The sequence below is a fragment of the Muscardinus avellanarius genome, assembly GCF_963383645.1.
Source record: "Muscardinus avellanarius genome assembly, chromosome: 11".
Taxonomy (NCBI): Eukaryota; Metazoa; Chordata; class Mammalia; order Rodentia; family Gliridae; genus Muscardinus; species Muscardinus avellanarius.
This window is the reverse complement of record NC_137797.1, coordinates 100,583,897-100,611,793: the sequence shown is the minus strand read 5'-3', so window position 1 is coordinate 100,611,793 and position 27,897 is coordinate 100,583,897. Positions and strand designations below refer to the sequence as shown.

Here is a 27,897-nt window from a genome sequence, read left to right as displayed (position 1 = left end):
ACATGGGAATCAAATTAGCAGTAAATGAAGGAGTGAATAAGGTATTCCATGCAAATGGTAGCCATACTGAGCATAGATAGACTTGCATTGGTTAGGGTAGATCATAAATCAAAAACTTTAAAAAAGATTAACAATGTCATATAATTATGATAGCATCAACTTATCACAATGACATGCCCATTTTAAATATTATATATGGTAATCTATATACATATATACCAGACTAAATCTATAAATAAAATAGTAAGAGATATGATGGGAAAAAGACCACAATAAAATAATAGATAACTATGTCAATATCCCCACTATCGGCAATGGATATCTCATTCACATAAGAAATCAAAAAGCATCACAGGATTTGACTTGCGATTAATTTAAATGAAACTAACTGTCATACACAGAATATCCCCTCTCACAGGAGCAAACTGCACACTCTTCTCAATCCTCGTGCATCAGTGTCAGAATAGACCGTAGCCTGGAGCACCAAACAGGTCTTCACCAGCTTAAGAAAGTGAGAATCCTGTGGCAAACCTTCCAGAACACACCGCAACGGAACCATAAATACAGAACAAAAGGAAAAGTAGACGTTTTTAGGTACATGGAACATCAACTACATTATCTTGAAGAACCAGCTAATCAAAGAGAAAACCAAAAGAGAAATCAAATATTATATTGGAACAAAAATGGAAATAGAGCATACCAAAATCAAGGGACAAAGAAAAAGCATTCTAAAAGGGGACATGTTCACCAATATATGGCTCCATCAAGAAAAAGCAAAGATGTCAAATAATCCAGTGTTACCCTCTAGTAATATTAAAGCAGAAAAGAAAAACTGATAAATATTTAGCTAGAAAACTAAAAAAAATGAGGAAACACTAATATTAAAAAACAGAAATGAAGAAAATATATTTTGCTAGATTACCCATACCAATACACAAAAGCGGCATGGTAAGACCAATTAAAATAAATACAAGGTTTTTCTCATCCAGCTCTTCCCCTAGAGAGAAAGGATTTTTTTCAATGTACTGCCCACTGTCAGAGTTGTCAGGACATGGGTGTGTATCAAGATAGGAGATTTAAAAGCTGATGGAAAGGAAATAATTACAATTAAAAGCACAAGGAGAGCTGCAAAATAATTCTTCCTGAAACATATCTTTCAGGTATTTCTTTTTATAGCCAAGGACTGATGTTGTGCACACCATTACCTTTTAACATGGGAAGAGGAACATGACAGGCTTCTCCCTCACACTTGGCATCTGAGCTCAGGTTTGACTGTAGTGCAGTGAGGAAGGTCGGCCGACGCTTGGCAGCCATTAACAAAGTTTCAGAAGTAACTGATGCGTAACATCTGCCACATCATGTGAATGTGGGCTGTTTTGACACAGGCGTTGTATGTCGCTCAAAGTCCTGCGATTTAAGAGGAATTGTGTAGACACATAAAATGAGACCAAAACTCAGCCTACGGGAACGTTGACTTGAAGACATCTTAGCCTATCCCAGCTCTCAATTATGGCCTGTCGTGTTTCCCTGACAAATAGATTTTGTGCTAAATTGAAGATATAGCTAAACTTCTGGCAGGAGCAAAAGGAAATGAATGAGTCACTAGCCATCAACTATCAGACTCTGACCAAATGCACACCAGTTTAAAGGTACTGTAAGTGGACAACTGTTTTGCAATAGATATCAGGTAAAGCTGCCTCAGCCATATCATCCAACAGTCCCTCAATGTTTATCTACATTTTCTGATTTGTTTATTATAAATAAAAGATTAAAATTTCTATACACTCCTTAAAAATTTCTCATTACAGAAGCACACTTGTATGATAATATTGACTGAAAATATCAATATAGTTGAACTCCCTGTTTATTGTTTCCCAAATAACATAGTGTTGGATTTTTCTTGTTTTTACACTGTACATATAGTTCTGTCCTTTGACTTATGTTCAAAATCTAATTTAAGGTTTTATACATGCCTTGATGTGTAATATAGGTATATTTCATTTTTTTCCACTACTGTAGTAATAGTAATTCTACTCCTTAGAGAATCTTGAAATGTTTCTATTGCTTTTTCATTGGAAGCACTGTTTCTCTTATTTCTCCTATTTCCATGCCTATTCACACCAGACTCCAAAAATGTTATATCTGAACACTTTCTATGTCAAAGGGTATCTCTCTCTGTCTGGAAATACTAAATAACTTTTTCTATTATATCATTGTAATTCAAACTCTAAATACTATCAACTTACCCGGTTTTTAGACATTGGTTCCAAGACCAGATCATATCAATTGTCTGTCTGGAAGTCCAGCTTGTAAATGGCAGACACTGGTACTTCTAAGCCTCCATAATTGTTTGATCCAATTGCTCATAAAAAATATCTCTTTTTGTCTATATGCTATCCATCTATCTAGCTCTCCATCTATCTACCCTTCTGTGAATCCAGATTATATTGGTTGTGTTTTTCCACAGAGGGACTATAAATTATAATGAAGAAAATGTTCTTGTAATGTTTAGGAAGAGTCAACAATCTAAAAATAAATATCAAAGTATAATTTTTGGATATAATATATTGTATGCAGTTTTAGATTTTCAGAGGAAAGAGAGTTTAAATAGTAAACAAATTTGCTTTAATTGGATTACATTGCAAACTTTTTCTTATTATTAACTGATAGATTACCCTAACAGTAATCTTAAATATATTTATAAAGTACTTCTATTTCAAATATTGTGTTAATAGGCATATAATAGGAAACAAAAAATCTTTTACAGAATTTAAGGTGTCAAATTACATTTAGTTTTAAGAAAGTAACAAAGGTCAATAGCATATAGAATTTTTCCATGATAGCTAAAAATTAGAAGAGCAAAAGAAAAACTGGCCAGCCATGGTGGAGCACACTTGTAATCCCAGCATTTGGGAGGCTGAGGCAGTAGAATTGTGGTTCACAGACAGCCTCAGCTACTTAGTGAGGCCCTTTTCAACTCAGTAAGACCCGGTTTCAAAATAAAGAATAAAAAAATAGGGCTGGATGGGTAGTTTGGAGGTAGAATGCCCCTGTGTTCCAACCCCACTACGTCAAAAACAAAAAAAGTTTTCCCAGCATTAAAAGAACATTTTATTTACGCATATAAAGGGTAGATTGCCAATTTACCCATATTTTATTTTATTTTATTTTATTTTATTTTATTTTATTTTATTTTGCGGGTTTGGGGATGGAACCCAGAGGCATTCGACCTCCAAGCTACAGCCCCTGCCCTATTTTTTATTCTTTACTCTGAAACTGGGTCTCATTGAGTTGCAGAGGGCCTCACTAAGTAGCTGAGGCTGTCCGCGAACCCTGATCCTCCTGTCTCAGCCTCCAGAATGCTGGGACTACAAGCGTGCGCCACCATGCCCGGCTACCCATATTTTAAATACAGAAAGAGTAGCAGACCACTGACAGTTTACTAGGATATAGGGAAGAATAATGAAATAAGATCTGATCCACTGTGAACACACACACACACACACACACACACACACACACACACACTTATTGATTCAGGTGCTATTCTACATTTTAGAAATAGAGAAACAACAAGCTTACAAAATAACATTCCTTCCCTCATGGTAGATATTTTCTAGTGAGTACAGAAATAGTAAAATATTCCACGCTAATTTACATTCTGTGTTGGAAGACAATAAATAATGTAGAGAAAACATAAACAAAAAAGAGGATATAAAATCCTGGGAAGGGAAGAGAATTTGAAATCAGGTTGTCAAGGAGACCTTGGTGGGAAGCCATGACTACCAGGGTAGGCTGTGTGACAAGATGCGTAAGCCCGTGTTGTACAGCTGTGGCACTCTGTAGCGGGATTCCCTTTTTTCACAAGGTCACTGGGACCTCAGGTCTTTTCTGTTGCTGCACTGCTAGCTGCACAAGGGGAAAGGAAGCAGAAATTTTAAATTTTATAGAACAATAAAACTCTGAACACTGGTCTAGTGTTTTCAACTCTTATTCACTTGGCTAATAACAATTCACTCACTCTATTAATGTCTAACCAATGTTCTGCATTTTGAACAAACTAGAAGTACGGAAAGAAAACATAGCTAATAGAGTCAACTCTTTTCATGTAAGTGATTTAAGTGATTTAGCGTTTTGTGCTTGTCCTGGAGTGAGATAGTACCCTCTTGTGGCTTTACACTGCGGCCCAATCATTCATTCTCCAGGTCTTTGGGAAATCGAGGTGTTTATGAAATTCTTTGACATATTTGTATCATAGCATAAAATAATTATATAAAGATTCACATCAACTTTCATCACACTCTGGTACCTTTAATTTCTTTTTTTGTTTTGCATCATTCCGGTACAGCTACTACTATGCTAATTAGACATGGAAAATGAGGAATTTTACCTTGTACATTGTCTTAGAGGATGACTTTCTGCTTTTCCCATTGACTATGATATTAGCTGTAGGCTTGTATCATATGACCAATATTTATGGCAATAAATTTTTTCTATGATTAAATTGATAAAATCATTTTCATAAAACAAGTTTTATTTTGTAGGTGTTTCGTTGGGTTCAATTGAGAGAATGTTATTATTTTTACCTTATCTTCTCATGTACAATATCACATTTATTGACCTGTGTATGTTGAACCAATCTTATATCCCAGAGACAAATCTTAATTAATCATACTGTATAGGACTGAAACTAAATTTTCAATTTCCATTAGTTTTCTCTTGAAGATTTTTGCATCTAGGTTCATAAAGGAGAATTCTAAAATGTTTCTTTTTCATTCATGAAGCGTTTATATTTAGTATGGCATATTGGTAATACAGAACAATGAGTTTCATTGTGGTAGACTTGATTGTGACATACTTTGGAAATGTTCATGCTCCACACCCTCTTTAACCCTTCTATCCTAGTTTCCCACCTGTTTCCTCTCCTGTAGAGATGGCCCTTCTACTCTTGCACTCCTGTCTTGATTCCACACTTGTGACGGAGTCTGTAATACTTGTGTTTTTTTATTTTGAATATTTCCTAATGTAATAATATCCAGTTCCATGCATTTCCTGCAAATGATATGATTTTAGACTAATTCACAGTTAAATTATGTACTATTGTATTTTTATAATCCATTGTCTTTATTGATTCATATGTGCATGGGCATATATCAATTCTATGAAATGATCAGGAAAGATTTTGTCTAATAAAAATTTGGCTTGTATTTTGAAGAGATATATACACAGAGTAATGCCTTCTTTGTTTGACTGTTCAAGCCTTATGCTCTCTGATATCCTCCTTCCTGATCTCTATGACTTCTTGCCTCAGTAACTTTTAATAATACTATGAATAGCATTTGGATAAAGCTTCTTGACTCATGCAGAAATAATTTCAGTATAGTAATCTATCATATTATCTGGCATCTCTAATTAATTTGAACCCACTAGGGATAGAAATCCTTAGGAGTGTTTTATGATTTAAAGATTGTTTTTGATGATGTTTTTCTGATGAGAATCAGGTGCCAGATGTGAAGTTAGAGAGCTTGTGGTCCCTTGGAGCCCGGGCAGTAACGGCATGAATGCCCCATAAATTGAGAGCTGAGCAGGTGCAAATCAAACACACTAAGAGAAAACAAGGCACTGTTTACATATTAGCACACTTGCATCAGGCCCAAACCAAAGCCATATAAACTGGCCCCACCTGAAGTGGAGAGGCATGCATTTTGAATAAAGTACTGCTAGTCTTGATCAGCTCTGGAGGAGATTCTCAATAGAATACATTTCTGAGGTGCAGGCAATTACACTAACACTTGTCAGAGTTAGTATGAAATTCTCTTCTGTTTCTCTTCTCTTTGTCGTTCTCTTTGTATTCCAGGAGCAAAGTTCTAGCCTCTCGTCAGCGATCTCTGCTTCTGGCTACCATCAAGATGGAGATGTCATTATTGGCGGACTCTTTTCCTTAAGAGCGACTCTTCTGGACATCAGATATATGTTTGGATTTCAGGATACAATCTATTTGCCAGAGTTTGTTTTCGTGTAAGTATGTGACTTCTCTGTACTGCGCACACAGGTATAAAATACACTCTGTAGTTGAAAATTTAGTTATCCCTGGAGAAAGATGCAATATACTGTGTTGTGAAATTTTTTTGTTTAAATTAGTTTATTCAACATTATATTTGTGTATGGTCGTGGGTAATCTAGGAACATATTTTTCTTGCTGGAATATATCCCATTATCCAAGGGAATAAAAACACTATGAAATTATGAATGTGATTTCTGCCATTTTTCATTCATTTTATTCCCTTGACCTTACATTATCAGAATCCAAGTGGACATAAATAATGCCAAAATTGCAAATTTGACCATAAATCTGATTGCCAATTTGATTTATTTGGGAACCAATTTCTCAACATTTTCAACTTAGAATGTCCTGTTCATGTCACAGATTTTACACTTGCACTTTTTATCTTTTCTCCTTTGCATTCTAGAGCTCTTCCTAAGCACTATCAGCACCTGCTGGCCATGGTGTTTGCTGTGGAACAAATCAACAAGGACGTGAACTTGTTGTTCAATCTGTCTCTGGGCTTCTCTATCTTCAACGTTGATTTTACTGAGATGAAGGCCGTGGTGAGTTCCATGTCTCTGCTCTCAGGAAAGAGTCCTCCAGTCCCTAATTACAACTGCAGGATGGAGAAGAAAGGCGAGCTGGTGGCTGTGGTAGGAGGCGTTTCAACATCAATAACAACTCAGGGTTCCCGAGTGCTATCTCTGTATAATGTTCCACAGGTAAAGGAAAATATCGGGCTTCTAAAGTTAAAAATACTTCTTTTTTGTATGCCCCAGATTGCACTTATTCCTGTTGTGTTGATAGTGTATGTACCTTCTCAATAATTTACTGTTTAATTATTTTCTTCTCTAAAATATAATTTATAACATAAAAATGTATTTATATGGTTTAATTCCCCCTTGAAAGCTTTTAAATAGAGGAAAGTATATAGATGATAATAGTGATAATCTGCAAACTGACCAAGAGTACATTTTTCAGTACTAGAATCATCATCCAGTCTTTTTTGCTATGCGAAGTAAAACATCTTAGTTATATGGGGGTATGGTAATTCTAGTCACAGATTTTAGATTTATTCCCATTTGTGAAGTGTACATATTATGAATGCTTTAATTTATGATGAAATATTTTCTTTGATATCAATTTAAATTCCAACTTTTTTTTTGGTGGTGGTACTGGGGATGGAACCCAGAGGCTTTCTACCTCCGGGCTATACTACCAGACCTTTTTTATATTTTATTTGGAAACAGGGTCTCACTAAGTTGCTGAGAGCTTCACTAAGTAGCTGAGGCTGGCTTCGAACCAGAGCGACCCTCCTGTCTCAGCCTCCCAAGCGTGTGGATTACAAGCGTGCGCCACCACACCCGGCTAAATTGCAACATTTTTCTAACAGTTCATTTAGCTGATTTAGCTTTTAAGACTTTGAGTTTGTTTTCAATTTCCTCTCCAATAAAGAGTATTTAAATTTGTGCCCTTGTCTTAAAAAAATAACCTTTCCTTTATCAGGGACAACTTCTTTTAAATATTTTTTGCATAATAGTATTTCTGAGTCAAATGTGTTTATATCTGTAAGCCTTATAATAGAATTTAAAATTATTACTAAAAGTGTGTTAGTCTTTTTCTAACAGTAATGATACATAAGAATCCCAGTTTACTTTTCTCTTGAAACCCCCATGTTTATTTTTAAAAATCTATTAGAAGAGGGTACTAATGATTTTCCTTGTTTAATCTTTATTTTCTTTGTTGGTGAATTTTCTTTTATTATATACATGCATATTTGTTTAACACATATTATTAAACATTATATATATATGGAGAGAGAGAGAGTGAGAGAGAGAGAGAGAGAGAGAGAGAGAGAGAGAGAGAGAGAGAAGAGAGAGAAAGAGTGTTAACCTTGGTCATGTGTGGGTTAGAGTATAAATTCTTTCCTCTTTTATTCTTGCTAAAAATTTTTTTGCATTTTTATCAACAAATGCAGTTTTTCCCATTGTATTAAACAAAATAGGCCTTTTTGTTCAATGCATTTCAAGTATGTATTTTTTATGGTACTGATGAAGGAACCCAAGGACTTTCTACCTCCAGGCTACACTATGATACCTCTTTTATACTTTATTTGGAAACAGGGTCTCACTAAGTTGCTAAGAGCCTCATTAAGAAGCTGAGGCTGGCTTTGAACCTAGCAATCCTCCTGTCTCAGCTTCCCAAGTACTGGGATTACAAGCATGCGCCACCACGCCCATCTTTCAAATATGTATTTCTGGAAAAAAAATCCGTTAAGGGTGTACAATTTCAGGGAAAATGTAAGTACACATAAAATAGACTTATTAAATAACACTCATATACACACCATGAAATTTCAACAAAATTTAAAAAGATGATAATATTTAATTTTATCTATTAAATTTGCTTCTCTTACTGCATCAGTTAAAATTTTCTTAAATTGCTTTCTGTAGTCTTCCTAAATATAGATGTTAACCTTTTGTGATTTATAGATTTTTTTCATCCTTTTTCTTTAAATATTAAAGTAGCTATTCATTCATTCAAAAATCCCAAGCATTTAATGAGCATTGATGTTTAAGAATCAAGGTTTTTGAATTGGTATACATATTAAGTGTCTCTTAAGTATTCACATTTAACGGCTGATGAGCAGTTGGATATGAGGCTTCACAGCTGGGTAAAAATTCTCGGGCGAACATATAAATTTGAAAGGTCATTTAGAAAATAGGTGTTTGTGAAAAAGAGAGAAGATCCTGGTCTGCGCCATGGAGCCTTCTGATGTTGGGAACTTCAAGAGAGATGGAAGTTTCAGTAAGTTTATAGTGATAATGTGGACGATATTCTAGAAATCAGTTGAGGAGAAGAGGAATGCTGCACTGAGGAACCAATTTCAAGGAAAAAGGAAGAAACAACTTTTTGCATGTTTTATTGGGCTATTTGTTTTTATGTCTCTATTGGTACATTATAGTCTTATATCTTAATGTAGTTGACAGTGACATACATGGACACAGCACCCGCTGGGCTCTCTCCAAGCTCCTCCTCCTATCATCCTTCCCCATACAATACTGAGGTTGGCGCTGCTATCCTCACATATGTCTTTAATATCAATGGAAATTATTGCTTCTTTGATTCTTCCTCTCCCCCATGCCCACTTCCCCTGAACCATCTCCCTGGTTCCAAAGAGCTTTTCCTCCACTATTCGAAGCCCCACTGATATCACAATTAATCCCTAGCTTCTGTGATTGGCTAATCTCACTTCATTTAATTTTCTCCAGGTCTACCCATTTTCCTATGAATGACATAAATTTCTTCTTTATTGCTGAGTGGAATTTTATTGTGTGCATATCAAATAATTTTATCACCCACTCATCTGTTGATGGACACTTAGGTTGCTTCCATAATTTGGTTGTTGTGCATTAGGCTACAATAAATATGGATACACACATATATCTACAATTTTCTCATTATCCGTGTTGGAAAGATACCCAGGAATGGTATAGCTAGATCACATGGTGGATCCATCATCAGTTTTTCAAAGAATTTCCAAGCTGATCTCCATAGCAGCTTCACTAATTTGCAATCCCATCAACAGTGTAGAAGTGGCCCCATTTCCCACATGCTCACCAGTATTTATTGATAACTTCTTAATGACTGCCTTCTGATTAGAGTGAGATGGACTCTTGGTGTAGTTTTGACTTACATCTTCCTGGTTGCTAATGAGGTTGACCACTTTTGATGTATTTATTGCCCATTTGTATTTTTCTTCTGTGAAGTGTCTTTTTACTTATTTGTATTTTCAATGTTAAGTTTCTTAAGTCTTTTGTATCTTATAGATACTAGCTCTCTATTAGAGGAATGGTTGGCAAATATCTTCTACTCTGTAGGCTCTCTCTATGGACTCTTGATGGTTTTCTCCGATGAATAGAAATTTTTAGTTTCATGCCACCCCATTTATTAATCCCTGTTTAATCATCTTTGAGGGTTTTATTGAGGAAGTTTCTACCTGTGTCTGGATGTGGAACTGCTGGTGCTATACTCTCTTCTAGTAATTTCAGAATCTATGGTCTAAATTTCACCTCTTTCATTCTATCTCTCTTAATTTCATAGAGAAATTTGCGAAGCATTGCATTTAGTCCTTCTGTAAAGATACTGTAAAATTCAAGCTAAAAAGCCTCCTGAGCCTAGACTTTTCTTTGACAGGAGTATTTTTATTGCCTTTTCTCTTTGCTTGCTATCGGTCATTTTAGGTTTTTCTATATCCTCTTGGTTTAATGTTGGTAGATGAGATGTGTCTAGAAATCTCTTGATTTCTTCTATGTTTTGCATTTTTTTGGATCATAAATTTTCAATGTTATTTCTGATGATCCTCTGGATTTCTTCACTGTCTGGGCTGTGACCAACAGTTTTCGGCCAAAAGTAGATTAGGTGAAATGAGTTTGGGTAAATAGCCATCTAAATTATCAAATTAGTCTACAATGACCTAGTTTTTAAAAGACTAAAAACCACAGAAATATATGATACAGAAGCCTCAGAAGGGAACATCAAGAGACATATAGGAATAAAAGCAAAGACAACTCAATGGAGTTTTCTTTGAAGTAGGGTAGCAATATGGGAGTAACTGGAGAACTTGACTACAAAAGATTATACAGGAAGGGACTGAAAATAATCAAGCTTATATTCTTCACTATGTAATTGTTCAATATTTAGTCAAAAGATAACAGGAAGACATAGGTAGACACAGGCATTCTAGACTTCTTTCTATTGTGAATTATAACATGCTTGATGTATTTTTTTTTTCTGAGTAAAAATGATGATATCTTTGTAGCTTGACGAAAAACATCTAGAGCATAATATTTCATTACTCCTATGATCATAATTCATAAAGTTCAATATTAGAAAATCTGAAATTGTGTATAATATCTGAAAATTCACAATACTAACATAATAAAAGTAGATCAAAATTTTTTGGTATAAGTTTTAAAGTAATAGGGGACACGGTATATAAAAGTAAATATTAGGTGATGAGTGAAATAATGTATGACTATTTCTTCTTCACAAAGTGACTTGTTTAATTGTTTTATTTCTTCTACAGTACATGTAAGAGAATAAATAAATCAAATTATTGATAATATGCATCATAATTTTGTGTAAGCAATAACTTTGTCTTCTATTCAGATCAGCTATGGTCCCTTTGGCCTCAGTCTCAGGGACGAAGTCCAGCTCCCGTCTCTCTACCAGTTTCCCAGGGACTCTGCAGCTCTGTATCAGGGGATCATCCGACTTTTGCTGCACTTTGGTTGGGTCTGGGTTGGCCTTGTGTTTCCAGATGACATCAGGGGAGAAACATTTTTCAGAGACATGACCCAAGAAATGGACAACAATAGACTGTGTATTGCATTTGCAGAAAGGATTCCACAGTTTCCTGCTGAGGATATAATTGACAGTTACTATTTCAGTATGAAAATCTCAACTACATTTGTCATTGTTGTTTTTGGTGACACATATTCTCTTCTAAGATTTGTATATAACATTTTTTCCCACAATATTTGTTGTAGAATCTTTGTCACAACCTCTGATTGGGATATAACAACAATACCCTTTGGACCACGTCCAGGTTACACATATTTTGGTGGAGGATTATCATTTTCTGTCCACATGGATGAAATTCCTGGTTTTAAAGATTTTCTCAGGAATGTTCACCCTGCAAAATATCCTCATGATATCTTTATCCAGGATGTGTGGTCTATGATATTTGAATGCCCACATTTGATTAAACATAAAACCAGAAAATTAGATCGATGTGCACAAAATGGCACCCTGGCAGGTAAAGATTTGCACATTTGGGACATGAACACCTCAGCCCAGAGTTACAAGGTGTACGCTGCTGTGCAGGCCATTGCCCAGGCTCTTCATGAAGAACTCTCGCTTCGAATGGAAAAAGAATTCGTTGAGAAAGACAGGAGCATGACTCCTCAACCTTGGCAGGTAGCAGCGGCTTATTCTTGTGTTTTTCTAGGGAAATAAGCTATGATTGGCCTGTGTTTAAACATTTTCTTTATTATTTTTAATATTCTGGGGAAATTAGATAATTAGCTTAGAAGACTTTCATAAGCATTGATATAGACCATTTGAAGGGATCTTTATGTCTTAGTGATGCTAATATCTCACATTAGAGTTTTTCTTTTGTCCTATTTTGAAAAGGGATTTTTTTTCCTTTTTAATTTTTCCTTACGAAGAGTAAGTAGCTTGTTTAAAAATTAAAGTGGACACAGTGGTGGGTCATGTACTCAGTCCTTGTCATTCAAACTTCTGTGTTCTCTTTCTACTATACATTAATTTCTGTATTTGAATATATTTATCTCTGATGATTAGTCCTCCATTTTGCAGTGGGCCTGGCTGTGCCCCGGGCTGTGACCTTATTAAGTGCTTTTCATCTCTTTAACTCTCCTTCAGGTGAGACAGGAAGGCTAGAAGGGACCTGAGTAGGGTGTTCATTTTCTTGCCCAGCTGGATTAGGCTCTAGTAAAGCAGTTTCCCTTAAAGGTGAAAAACAATACTCTGGGCATGTTTCAAAATACTGTTTGCTCCCCCTGCTGGATAAAGGAGAAAGTAACTCTGTGATTTTAACTATGAGAAACTGGTGGAGACCCTGGTGAACACATATGACAAAGGGTCCTTCCTCCAATTCCACAAGCCTAGGCCTCTAGGGGCTTTCATCTCCCTGACTAGTCGACACTTAGTCTGAAACAGCATCAATTCTGGTGTAAGTTTTCCCACTAGTTCCCCAGTCCTGCTGCTTCTTCCAGCAACCTGATATTTTTTTCTTGTTTATCTTTCTAGTTTTTAGGAAAACAGTTTGTTTTGTGACCTAAATTCTGTGATGTGCCTAGTAAAAGCCTTTATTGATATTTATATTCTTGGTTTTAGTCATTTGATTTTGCTCATTAAAAAGTAATAAAAATAAAATAAAATGTATACATTCTCTTGAGGTATTTTGCCTTTCCCAATATTCTACAAGTTTATTAAATATTTATCATCTAATGCACAGATTACAATATTTGTAATGCATGTTTTTTATTTCAATGGACCTGTTTCTACATTTTAATTTTAGAGATTTCTTGTGAAATGTTCATGCATATGTTGTTGATGTAAGTCTCCTATGAAAGGAAATGTCATGCATTTCAATGAAAGATTAAGTTATTATATTAATAAGTGGTTATCAACAAGGACTTCTCAGGCACACCAGGAAAATTCCTTCCTAGTTGAAACATATTGTCAAATTTAACTTTCTATAGAAAAGTTTATTGATATTCAATGTGGTAGGAATAATATATGCTTTTATATCACAAGTTAGAATCAAAAATTTTAAAGACTCTATTAAAATATTCCAGATAATAGCAGGAATGAATTGTGTAAAATTGATAAGATTGGAAAATGATATGAATTCAAAGAAATTCAGCTTATTCTTTTGTAAGTTAGAAAAACTAGGTTCACATCATCAGTTTTTTACTGAAATAATTCATGTTATATTTGTAAAATAATATGGATGGCTGGGCGTGGTGGCGCACGCTTGTAATCCCCGCACTTGGGAGGCAGAGAATGGAGGATCATGCAGGTTCGAAGCCAGCCGCGTATGCGGGCTTAGGAGACCCTGTTTCCAAATAAAAATGTAAAAATAGGTCTGGGAGCGTAGCCTGGAGGTAGAAGGGCTCCCAGGAACCCTAGTACCACCACACACACACACACACACACACACACACACACACACACACACACACTATATATATATATATATATATATACATACATACATATATATATGAATAATAATATTTTATTGAGAAGTAAAAATTTTTTTAAATGATATTTTATTGAGGAATTACTGTGTATTGATTTTTAAATCCTTTACTATATTTTTCCTCAAAATGAGGAACTAGTTTTAAAAAGTTCTGGTGTCATCACTATCAGTGTGATGTTTGAAAATTAATTTTATATTTGCAAAGAAGGTTGATAATAGTAATTCACACAAAGATTTTATGTGGCCTATTGGCTATTTATTATATGTAGAACATATAGACGTAGATCCTCATCTGGTACATACTGAACCCTATATAAGTATTTAAAGAGGAAGTGTAAATGAGGTTGCATTGAAGTAATAAGATTTATTTCTACTACTATTCTTTGTGGGCTCAAGTTCTAAAAATTATTTTCACATTTAGCTCCACCCATTCCTGCAAAGAGGCCAACTTGAAAGAAGTGTTGGTAAGGGGGCCTCTGTGAGTGAGACGACGTCCACAACCCGGCTTGACATCTTTAACTATCAGTCTCTGCTGAATGGCACCACAGCCCAGGTGAAGGTTGGAGAGTTCACGTTCAAAGCACACAGCGGCCACTTGTCATTAAATGATGAACTCATCACGTGGGGTGAGCACTACACTGAGGTGAGCATCCTCGGTGGTACTCTGGGGACATTCCTCACAGCGCAGAGGTCTCAGAGAGTAGGAAAATGTGTGGATTCCACTGGGCAGACACTAACCTTACTTCTTACTTTGCCTTAGTAACAAGCATAGGAACTTCTTGGCCTCAGAATTATCATAAAAACATACTTACTTATTTAGAATTTTAAAAAAAAGATTATCTTTTCTGCAACAGATTAAATGGACCTTTTGCCTACATAGTAAAACAGATCACCAAAGCAATTTTCTGAGAATATGGATTTTTGAAAGCTTATGGTATCAGTGATAATTTGAATATCTGGCTCCAATGAAGGAAAATAAATGATATTCTTGAATAAAAACAGTCTCCTCAAATAGACATAGTAATAAAGCACACTAACTTTACCATAATACGCATATCATGTTTATACTTTATTTCCTGAAAATTTTAAATGGTATACTAAACAGAGAGGACAACATAGTACCAAGGAACAAAACAGCCAGTAGGCATTCTCCAGAAGGTCAGAAGTTCCTGCTTAAAATATTGTGCTTCAAACAGCTTAAAACCTCCCCCCACACAACTTCTCAACTTGTTTAAGGACCAGCTTACCCTCTTCTCACCTCTCTTACACAGACTCCTTCTGCTGATTGCAAAGCTCATTGTGAACCTGGATTAAAAAAAGACGCACCTGAAGGGAAACCATTTTGTTGTTATTCATGCAGACCCTGCCCAGAAGGGGAGATCGCAAATGTATCAGGTAGGCATTTATAAAAATCATTCTGAATGTGGAAAATTACACAATGAAACATGGTTCCACAACAAGCAAAGTGAAAATTTGAGAGACACAACCCTGAACTCTGTGAGGGAGAGCACCTCACATTGTTCCTGCCTCAGCGAGCAGGTACGGCTGACAGGTGGCTGCGGTGTTTGAGGTTCGTGACACCTCCTGGAAATCTCCACTTGGATTCTCAGGATTCTCAACAATTATCGTTAAATAGCCTGGCAGAGTGGCACACTCTTGTAATCCCAGCATTGGAGAGGCCCAGACAGGAGGATCGCAGTGTGCGTTCGCCCTCAGTTACTTAGTGAGGCCCTTTGCAACTCAGTGAAAACCTGTTTCAAAATAAAGAATAAAAAAATAGGGCTGAGGTGTTGCTCAGAGGTAGAAAACCCCTATGTTCCATTCCCAGTACTGCAAAAAAAAAAAAAAAGAATTAATGTGAAATAATAATAAAATAGGACTATGTATAAAAATGTAGAGGGGACCAAAATTATCATATTATAATTTTTTAAAAACAATTATGAATCATTCTTTAGGAAAGAAGAGCATAAGCCAGAAACGGTGGCACATACCTTCTATGATTCCACCATTTGGAAGCGTGAGACAGGAAGATTTTAAGTTAGAGGCCAGCATGCAAAACTTAGTAAGACTCTTATAAAAATAAAAAGGAAAAAGGGTGATGAGTGTGACTCATGGCAGAATGTCTCTGAGTTCAGCTCCTAGTTCAAAAATTAAAACAATAGCTGGGCGAGTGGTGCACGCTTGTAATCCCCGCTCTTGGGAGGCGGAGACAGGAGGATCCCGCAGGTAAGAAGCCAGCCGCGCTGTCTTAAAAGACCCTGTTTCCAAATAAAAATATAAAATAGGTCTGGGAGTGTATACTGCAGATAGAAGGGTTTCCAGGAACTCTATTACCAACAAAAGAATTAAAATAATAAAGAGTATAGCTGTTTAGATTAAAAAGTCAGTAGATGGGTTAGTAGATGATTGGGAAGGACCATAATAAGATTTAGGGCAGGGAAAACACATCTGAACAAATTATTCACAACACAGCCATGTAGGCACGGTGTCAGGTAAGCAGGATGGAAGGAGATGTGGATCCCAGGAGAAAGAATGGAAGTGATAGAGGACAGACAGGCATGGAGGGTTAATATCAGATGATTTTCAAACAATGATTAAAGTATAAATATTTATACTTATCCATATTTACATAAGCTGATCAAAGCATTCCATATAGAATATGGTAAAAATAATTTATGTATCAACACAGATTGTGGTTAAAAGCAGAATTCCACAAAGAACGAATGAAACTGATCTAAAAGCAGCCAAGCAGAAAAGATAGAGCGCATACAAATGACAATTGCCGTGTTGACAGTAAAATTCTCAACAGAAATAACGGAGGGGCTAATTGAGTAAAATAATATCTGTGATTCACTGAGACCAAGTACATGTCATTTAAATACGTAACAAAGGTTGTTGTTGCCTTTCTTGGACTCTCTAATTCCTTGATAGACAGCGAGATCTAATAAACACATGCATGGTGTTCCTGGCCCTTGTTCATTTGAGGATAATATTTGAGGCTCTTTCATATCTAGGGACAAAGCTAACAGCTCACGGTACCAAGTCCTGGGCTTGGCAGTTTGTATCTAACTCTCTGTCCAGTTCCTTGGCAAACCGACTTCCTGCACAGCTCTCCACCACATTTCCCCTGGACATCTCTCGGGCTTAGTCACCTTCTCTGGTAACTTGCCTGAGCAGAGTCCCGTCCTATTTAGATGCTGTAGTCATCGGCGGTGTTTCTCCATTTCTTATTTTGTATTTCTTTTTGCTTCTGGAAATGTTCATGTTTGAATGTGATTCTGTATGTATCACTTCCTTTTATTTTCATATTTAACTTCTATTTTTATGAAAACTTTATTTTTATTTTTTGGAGCAAAAAATGGTTGTCATACTATGTGAGATTTTTCACAGTTAAAATATTCTGTATTTTTCATTTTCAAACTTACTATGTCATTAAAGTTTATATTCACTCTCATACGAGATGACTTATTGTACTTATTTATTTCTTTGTTTGTGTATTTATTTTATATTTTTCCAATATTGGGGATGAAACCAGGGAGTTTCTACCTCCAAGATTCGCCCCAGCTCTGTTTTTTTTTTCTTTATTTTGAAACAGCTTCTCACTGAGTTGCAAAGGGCCTCACAAAGTAGATGAGGCTGTCTGTGAACCACGATCCTCCCATTTTAGCCTCCCAAATACTGGAATTACAAATGTGCACCACCACACCTGGCAAAATGACTTAAGAAGTGTAGTAGTTTATAAAATTGGATTGCTGACAAGTCGAGCCAATTTTACTAATCTCATTTTGTGTTTTCCATCATTACTCGTTGTAAGCAGTAACAGAAATCAATTATCTTGCAGTTCTGGAAGCCAGGACTTCTAACCAGGGTGTCAGCAAGGTCATGTTTCCTGAGAAACCTATAGGGGAGGGCCCTCTCCTGCTCCTGATGTTTCCACTGGTGGCCACCAAACCTTGGTCCTTCCTCTTTCGGTATCACCCCTCCAGGCTCTCTCTGTTTTTATATTACTTCCCTCCAGTGTTTCTGTCTACATATGCTATTTTCTTTTTCTATTATGACTACCAAGTATACCAAATCAGGGACCATTATGGCGACCGTCTCTTAACTCAATTAATTCTTCTGTGACCCTATTACCAAATAAGGTTGCATCTCACAGGTATCTGGGGTTAGGGTTTTAGCATTTCTTGTAGGGGAAACTATTCAACCGATATAATAAAATTGCCCATTTATTTTCAAATATTCATCATGCATTTGTAGGTATCCAATCTATATGTTATTTAATGTTTTCTGTATCATTATATGAAGTTCCTGTTTGCACACTCAGGTTGGATTTCTAGGAGTGACATGGATAGTGAGGGTGAAAGACGGAACACAGAACTGTGGTCCTGTTTATAGGAGAAATACTGAAAAGGTTTCTTTTTTGGGGGGACACTTATTCTTAGAAACATGAGTGTAAGTTGGAAATCCAATTCTGTAATTTTGCTGTAGAAAGTTTGTTAGGTTTAATTCTTTGAATACACATACATGGATTTAGATTTTTCATGGCAAAAACAGAGAAAACCAAAGTTCTCTCACATTATTGAGGTCAAAATTCCAAGAAGTCATAGATTCCATATAATGACCTTTGTGATTCTCATGTCTTTGATGAAACCCTTATCTGTGATAAATGATGTGCAATTCTTTAACTCAGAATCCCATAATATTTAAACATGACAATATTGGATGGATTCTTCCTCTACTTTAATATCATTTGATTTTGGAAAGAAGCAAATACTGGTAACTGAGGAGTCTCATTAAACTATGAATCTCATCAATATTAATGGCTTATAAAATTTAGCTCTAGAATTCTGTGGTTTTAAGAATTCTGCTTACGCTGGGCTTGGCGTGACATTCTTGTAATCCCAGTACTTGGGAGGGCTGAGACAGGAGGATAGTAGGTTCTAAGCCAGCCTCAGCAGCCTAATAAAACTCCCACTAACTATTCTACCTTTCCTTATTTTTTCTTCCTCAGTAAATTACTGCATCATCTGTTCAACTCCAGTAATGTGCGAATGGTTTTTCTAAATTCTTCCTCTTGTACCATTTCCTTTCCTTTTTTTGCAATGTCTCAAATACATTCTCTACTTCTGTAGTATTTTTTAAGATATCTTCCCTATCTACAGTGTTTTAGAATCAAATAACTGTAGCATGGAAAATGTAAGAAAAGCAAACATGACATTTTCTCAATTCAGTCTTTTAATATGCATTCAAATTGTTTTTATGACCCGATGGCTTTTCCTTGGCTTATTAACATCTCATCCATATGCAATTTAACTCTCTCTTGAATGATCCCACTTCTCCATTTCTTTCTCTTGAAATTAAATATTATGTGTTCTTTCTTCACAAAACTCCAAGGACTTAACGTTCATACAAAAAACAAACAAAAAATAAAATACATGAGAAAACAAGAGGGAATATGCATAACTAATAGCATATTCCACCATTTGTTAATGATGTTCATAAAAGTCATTGTTTCTAAAAACCTGAGTTGCATTATTCTTTAGGAAGAGATATTAGCAGCATAAAACTATAGAGTACTTAAATATTAGTTTCAGTAATAATTTGTGAGACATAAACTCACGTTTGAATAAGTAAAATTTTCTCATTAAAATGATGGTATAAGAGACTTCCGGGAAGATGGCGACCGAGAAAAGTGGGGCTTAAGAGCCCCGCTAACAACCAATCTCCATTACCACAAAATCAGCGCCTTCCATAGCCAGAAAACACCATCACCAGAGAAACAAAAAAATCACCAGGCTCCAGAGAGAAAGCGGACTGAGATCAGAGCCACAGAGCAGATACACCGGCCTCACGACCGAGGACACGGCAGCAGTGCCATACTGCCAGCGGCAGCAGCGAGTTCACCGGACTGCTACAGCAAGCCGAGGTGAGCCGCAACGGAACAGCCAGGCAGGATTTCTCAGAGCAGAGAACATCTAAAGCTCCCAGTGGCTGAGCTCAGCACACGCTGCAGGGATTTAGAGTGGAAATCAAAACCAAGAAGAAAAATGCCAGCACCACGGCCGAGGGCGTAGCAGCGGCGATATTGTCACAGCGGCAGCAGCAACGAATTCACCGAATCCAGTACAGCTACATCTGCGTACTCAAGAACAGTGAGTCAAGTTGCGGGCCACAGAGGAGAAATCCCAGTACTGTACTCCCTGGGACTTGACCCAGTGGGGGAGAGATGGTGGCAGAGATATCACACCATAGGAGAACGCGTAACCTGGCACCCCCCACAGTCTAAAGCAGCCTCTATCGACTCTCTGGGTCGGAGACTCTGTGATACAACCCAGTAAAGGAGTAGTGGGGTCAGAGATACTACAGACTCGAGATCCAGAACACCTTAAGTGAAGTCATAGTGACCCAAGGGAAGAACCCAGAGAAGGCACAAACTTCCGAAATCATGGGAAAGAGGAATAATACTGGAGCAATGAATGCCCACAACCCCACAACATCAGAACCCAATAAAACAGAAAATCAGAGATTTCTAGAAGATCAAATCAGGAAAATAACTGTAGAAATAATAGAGGTGCTTCGAAAAGAACTCAGACAGAGCCAAAAAGAGATAAAGGATGCAATTAATGAAGTAAAGGCCTCAATTCAAAGCACAAACAACCGATTAGAACACATGGAGAACAGAATCTCGCTCTTAGAAGAGGATCATTCCAAAAATGAACGCATAGTTTCTAATCTAGAAAAAAATATCCGACAGCAGGAATCTGATATTGAAGAAATATGGGCCCATTTTAAAAGAGCTAACCTAAGAATAATTGGAATAGAGGAGGGAAAAGAAAGTGAAACCAAAGGGATCAACAATCTCTTCAAGGAAGTAATAGCAGAAAATTTTCCAGACATAGAGCAAGAGGTTGATACACAGGTCCAGGAAACTTATAGAACTCCCTTTAGAGAGGATCGGAGAAGATGATCCCCACGCCACATAATTGTCAAAATGACCAATGTGGAAGCCAAGCAGAGAATCTTAAAGGCAACAAAAGCAAAGGGCCAAGTGACATTCAGAGGCAAACCAATTAGAATCACTCCAGACTTCCCAAACCAAGTTATGAGAGCCAGAAGGGCTTGGAGTAACATATTCCCAATTCTGAAAGAAAACAACTTCCAGCCAAAAATTTCCTACCCAGCAAAACTTTCTATCAAATTAGATGGAGAAATAAGAAGCTTCCATGACAAACAGAAACTGAAGGAATTTATGTCTTCAAAACCAGCACTAGAGAAAATACTCAAAGAGATTAACTACAAAGAAGAAATAGGTAACACACACCAGAACCAGAGAAAAAAGAATTTTCATCCAACAGACAACTAAGATTGGTTTTCTTTGGAGATTCATTACTTATGTTAGCCTTTTACCTATCTCTAAAGGGTATTGTTTGCCTTTATTGTTGTTAATTTTTAGGATTTCTAGTTGGAATATTAATATACCTTCAGATATAGCATTTGGAAATATTTATCCCATTCTATTAGTAACTGTTAACTCTGTTTACATTGTCTTGGGATATACAATATTTTTTTTATTTTTCAGGGAGTTTGTATACTCTTCTGTTGCCTGTGCCATTGAAATCATATCCAAGAAATCACTGCCAATTTCAATGTTGTGAGGTTTTATGACCCAGATTTTCTCCTAAAAGTTTATAGTCTCAAGATTTATATTTAGTTCTTTTATCTATTTTGAGTTAATATTTTTATATGGGATTAGGTAAGGGTCCAATTTTATTCTTTTCCATGTAATTATTATTTTTCAACAATATTTAGTTAAAAGATTATTATTTCCACCACCAAATGTTCGTGTAAACCTTGTCAAAAATAACTTGACAATATAGGGAAGAATTTAGCTCTAGGCGTTTATTTAACTCCAGTGGTTTATATATCTGCCTTTAGAATAGTATTACACTGTTTCAATTATTGTAGCTTTATATGGTTTGAAAGCAGAAAATATATATCTTCTAGCTTTGTTCTTTTTCAAGATCGTTGTGGGTATCTAGAGTCCATATTCCATATTAGGATAGATTTTTTTTCCTGAAAAATAAATATATAAATATATGATAGTTTCACCTAAAAAAATAGAAAAAAATATTCTCTGGTAAGAAAGAAAGTAAAAAGAAATATTGAAATGTTATCTTTAAGTCATCAAAAGCTTGGTATCAGACAAATGAAACTGTTATGTGAGATTATCATTTTTAATTTTGGATAAATTGCTATAATACTAGATATCAACCACTAAGCCAAGCATAGGAGGGAGGGATGGGGAGAGAATGGGGTGGGGATCGGGTGGTGGCTGACTGGGCGATGCGTGCATATATGTCTACAAAAGTTTGTATCCCACTATGATGTATGAATACAGTGAACCAATAAAAAAAAAATGTTGGTATAAGGTGGGTATGGTGCCCCATACCTGTTATCCTAATTCTTGGGATGCTAAGATAGGAAGATCAAAGGTTTGAGGAGAGTCTGCGCAAGTACTGAGACTCTCATCAACCTAGCAAAACCCTGCTTCCAAATAAAAATAAAAATAGGGCCAGGGTAAAGCTCACATATAGAATGAACCTGGGTCTAATCCCCAGTAACACACACACACACACACACACACACACACACACACACAGTGGTATATACAAACATCTTTCAGAGTAAATGAAGTCAAATCCTGAAATATAACCCTGTACATATCCCTGTATTTTGAAGTTTCTTTAATGTATTTACCCAGTCAAAATATATTGATTTGAAGAAATTATGTGTAGAAAAATTACTAAAATAAATAATAGAAAGATATCAAAATGCACATCAAAAGCTTTTTGTGAAATGATTTTGAGCTTGAATGAGAAATTTAAATAAAATGTTATAAAGTTTCTGAGGAGCTTACCAAAATTAATTTATTCCATCATAACAAAAATATCCCTCTAAAATGGATTCCTTTCAAGCAGTGAACCATGGTACAATGGATAACACATCTGACTATGGATCAGAAGATTAAAATTGATTCCTTTCAGAATAATATGTCATTATAAGTAATAAAGAAAAACTATATTCTTTGTAGACCTGATACAAAAATCAAAGTGTAACTGAGAAAACACTAAAGAGTTCCAATTTTTATATTCAATAAATACTAGAATTAACTTGTCTTACTGGCCATCTATAACTAAAACAAGCTTTAGAATGTGTTCTGTCTTCCTTTCATAGATAACCACATATATTTTTGATACATTGTATGGTTTTTTCTCAACATCATTTAAAAAATATTTGGTGCTCCTTCTCATTGTTTAATTTAACTTATTATGTGTATTTTTTATGGAATCAAAAATGATGTAGATTATTTGCCTGACATCATGGAAGGTATTCATCTATTTATTCAATGCTAAGGTCCAATGAATGCAAGTACATTTTTTCAGAACTCAAAAATGATCTGTTATACATATATTTCTGTTATATATGTATTTAAAATATGACCAGGAGAACATAGAAATTCACCTGTGTCCCTTTCAGATATGGAAGAGTGTGTCAAGTGCACTGAAGATCACTATGTAAATGAGGAGAGAACTCAGTGTCTCCCCAAAATCCCGACATTTTTGTCCTATGAAGACACTCTGGGAGCTGTTCTGGTCTCTGTGGCCATTAGTTTTTCTGTCCTCACTGCTCTGATTTGGGGACTGTTTATCCTCTACCGACACACCCCCATCGTGAGAGCAAATAATACAAACCTCAGCTATGTCCTCCTCGTCTCCTTGATGCTCTGCTTCCTTTGCCCCTTGCTGTTCATTGGTCAGCCCAGCCCAGCCACCTGTGCCCTGAGACAGGTGTTCTTTGCAGTTGTCTTCTCTGTGGCCATTTCTGCTATTTTGGCAAAGACCTTCATCGTGGTGGTGGCCTTCAAAGCCACCAGGCCTGGAAAGGCATCACAGATGAGGCTGGTGAGCCGAGGCTCCAACGCTATCGTCGTGCTGGGCTCCCTGATTCAAGGCTGCATCTGCATGGTGTGGCTGGGAACTTCTCCTCCTTTCCCCGATGTGGACTCACAGGCAGAGTTTGGCCACCTGGTCCTGCTGTGCAACGAGGGCTCCCCCGCCGCCTTCTACTGCGTCCTGGGTTACTTGGGCTTCCTGGCGCTTCTGAGCTTGATGATTGCCTTTGTGGCCAGGAGGCTCCCGGACACTTTCAACGAGGCCAAGATGATTACATTCAGCATGCTGGTTTTCTGTAGCGTGTGGATCTGCTTCTTACCCACCTACCTGAGCACCAAAGGCAGAGCCATGGTGGCTGTGGAGTCCTTCGCGATCCTGGCTTCCAGCGCTGGCCTACTGGGGTGTATATTCCTTCCCAAGTGCTATGTCATCCTCCTGAGGTCAGACAGCTATTCAAAAAGAAAATTACTTAAGCAAGCTCCTTCCATAAAACAAAATAATTTTCAAGTGACATAATTGATAAAAAATGAACAATGTTATGAAAATAGAATCCAAATAGTGGCCTGAAATGATTATAACATCATTAAAGAATGACACCTGTCCTGTGATAAAGTGTTTCTGTCATCATGGGCGTCTCCTTGTTCCTGAGAACTGGCTCTGAGGTCAGAGAGAAAGTTAATTCAACACCCCTATGTCTGATCAAGGTGCTCAGTCTATCTGTCTCTTGGTTCTTTTAATCATAGTTTTTTGTCCTTTAAAAACGTGTGGCAAGGCATGGTGGTGCATGCTTGTAATCCCCGTGTTTGGGAGGTGGAGACAGGAGGATCGCGCAGGTTCGAAGCCAGCTTTGCTGGCTTAAGAGACCCTGTTTCCCAAAAAGATATAAAAAATAGGTCTGGGAGTGTACTCCGGAGTTAGAAGGGTTCCATCCCCAGTACCATAAAAAAAACCAACCCCCCCAAAAAAAACTCCACAAAAAACCATGTGCAGGTCTAGCAAAGGGTTAGGTGAGACTAAAATATAATTCATGTGAAAACACTTCTGTTCAAATAATATATTCACATGATGTGTACTCTGGCTTTGATTTTATTCTTATTTACACAAAAATATATTTTAAGAAAGCATAGTATTTAATGGTAGAAAGATAGTAATGCACTATTATTCATTATTCTTCTCATGAAAATTAAACTAAAATTTTGGGTTTTGTGCCATCTAAAGAGTGATGTAATCAGGAGAATCATCATGACTCAAAGCTTAGGCAAAGCCCTCGGGAGGCAAAAGGAGGATCTGGGGAAAAGACAAAGCTTCTTCACTGGGCCCTCAACACCTTAGTAGAGAAGGTCGACTGAGTGGGAGGAGCTTTCAAATGAGAGAGTGTGGTTTTCTAATCCAGTCAGAAATTTTCTACTCCTCCCCTCTCTCTAGTGACAGAGGATTATTTTTTTTTAATTTTGGTGCATTGTAGTCATACATCTTAATGAAGTATAAGATGGGGAAGGCATATATTCATATATCACCCAGTTAGCCCTTACCCAATTCCTACCTCATTCCCTCTCTCTCCTTTCTTCTCATGTTTGGCTTAGTGATTGAATTTGATATGTTTGTTAATGTGCATCATGAACATTACATAATTTCTCTCTTTCCCCTTTCATCCCCTCTGGTCACCATATTTGCTCATATATAATATCTCTTTCTTTGTTTAGAGTTCCTCCGATGACCCATTTTCTCTGTAGCTTTTGCGTATTAGGAAGATCATATAATTTCTTATTTTTTGACTGACTAATCTCACTTAGCATAATGTTCTCCTGTTTTATACATTTTTTTCTGTAAATGATGTAATTGTGTTTTTCTTTATGGCTGAGTAAAATTCCATTGTGTACATATCCCATAGTTTTGTAATCCATTCATCTGTTGATGGACATCTTGGTTGTTCCCATAGTTGGCAATTGTGAATTGTGCAGCTATAAACATAGATACACATACATTAGTTTGGTAGTTTGGTTTCCATTCTTTGGGTAGATACCCAGAAGTGGTATTGCTGGATCATATGAATGATAGCCTGTTCAAGAAATGGTGTCAACAAAACTGTTTAACCATATGCAGAAAAATGGAAATAAACCCCACTTTCTCATCCCGCACAAGAATCAATTCAAGATGGATCAACACTGGGCGTGGTGGCGCACGCTTGTCATCCCCGTGTTTGGGAGGCGGAGACAGGAGATCACACAAGTTCGAAGCCAGCCACGCTGGCTTAAGAGACATTGTTTGCAAAAATAAAAAATATAAAATAGGTCTGGGAGTGTAGCCCAGAGGTGGAAGGGCTTCCAGGAACCCTAGTACCACCAAAAAAAAAAAAAAGATGGATCAAAAACTTGGAAATTAGACTAGAGACCTTGAGGCTCCTTGAAGAGGGCATAGGTCCAACACTGCAACACATAGGCACAGGTAAAGACTTTTTCAACAAGACCTCAAAGGCACAAAAACTAAAAGGCGGATAATGCATGGTATTGCATTAAACTGAAGAGCTTCTGTACAGCAAAGGAAACCATCAAGAACCTCTACTAAGAGCCAACAGAATGGGAGAAGATTTTTGCCAACTACTCCTCTGATAAAAGATTAATATCTAGACTATACAGAGAACTCAAGAAATGCAGGAATAAGAAAACAAATAACCCAATAAAAATGGGCAAGTGAACTAAATAGACACTTCACAAAAGAAGAAATTCCAGTCTTCATAGTAGGAATTTAGAGGTGTCGGCAGGTAAGCAGAGTAGTCTCTGTTATCCACAACTAGGGCTGGGCTGGTCTTACTTCTTCCCATTCACCACAACTGGGAGGTCTGAGTGATCTCGAAGATCTGACTAGTTGGGTCTAGTGTTAAGCGTAGAGGTCTCCCCCCACACTTTCCAGTAGGAACCACAACTTCTCTTAAGGTGTTATTGAGCACGGCTCTGGATCTCTGGAGGGTGTGGTAATCTCAGCCTCTACTACTCCTTCTTTGGGTTGAACCACAAAATCTCAGACCAGGGAGTTTATCATGGCTGTGTGGGTTCCTGGGGCACTGGGCTGTGTGTTTTCCCACAGGAACCATGACTTCAATTAGGGTGTTATTGAGAGCTACTCTGGATCTCTGGAGAGTGTGGTAATCTCAGCCACCACTACTCTTTCATAGGCTGAACCACAAAATCTCAGACCCAGGGAGTTTATCGCAGCTCATGAGTCCCTGGGGGCACAGTGCTGGGAGTGCTCCTGCGGGGACTGGACCACAGTTTCACTGATGATTTTGGTGCGTACTGGTCTGGATCTGTGGCAGGTGTGGTTAACTTGACTGCCACTGGCAAGACGGTGTACCCATGACACCCTTGGCTGTGAGGAGTGCAGGTTTCTTTTCTGGTGTTGAGCTCCATCCTGGATCCCTGAAAGGCATGGTGAGCTCAGCTGCTGGAAGCTGTAGCTGTTATTTGCGTAGGAAGAAGTGATGACTTACAATCGTTGATCTGCAGCTGCTCACTTCAGGTCCTGGTTTTTCCTTCTGGCTCTGGAGTTGGGTGCTACGAGGCAATATGGCACTGCTGTGGCGCTGCTTGTTTCTTTTCTGCTCTCTGGTCGGTCTTCTAATCTGCTCATTCTCTGTTTCTTGTATTTGTCATTTTTATTCCTCTACTGATAGTATTTGTTGGCTTAGTAGAATGCTATTTTTGAGACAATGGAGGTCGGGTATCATCAGGACTCATAAGTGCTGCTTCTCTTGGTCGCCATCTTCCCGGAAGTCTAACTTTTTCCCTTACAACCAGGATTTTAACCTTATCTCTTGATACACATTTATGTCCTTACAACTGTGACAGTTGGGCAATACATGGAAACAGATAATCCTTTGTCAGTAGGGGAAGAGGTGGGAGAGAAAATAGATTACTAAATTAGAAAACCACACTCTCCCAAGATGATGGCTCCTTCCTCTCAGTAATTCTTTCTACTTAACTAATGTGTTGAGGTCCCAGTAATGAAGCTCTGTCTTTTCCCTAAAATTCTCCTTTGGTCTCCTCTAGGGCTTTGCATAAGCTTTCATCCATAATGATTCACCTTATCACAATCACTCTTTAGAC

The 27,897-nt window shown here is 37.1% G+C and overlaps 1 protein-coding gene across 1 annotated transcript; it reads left to right on the top strand.

Annotated features, from left to right (window-relative positions):
- Positions 1-2: 2 nt before the first annotated feature.
- On the top strand, positions 3-24,310 carry LOC308269630 (vomeronasal type-2 receptor 26-like; the record flags this gene model as incomplete). The annotated part of the gene is made up of 8 exons (XM_080704997.1): positions 3-41; positions 419-511; positions 5,858-6,018; positions 6,471-6,768; positions 11,219-12,028; positions 14,263-14,484; positions 15,113-15,236; positions 23,379-24,310. The coding sequence occupies 8 exons, from the start codon at positions 3-5 to the stop codon at positions 24,308-24,310; spliced, it is 2,679 nt and encodes an 892-aa protein (XP_080561123.1).
- Between the last annotated feature and the right edge of the window lie 3,587 nt (positions 24,311-27,897).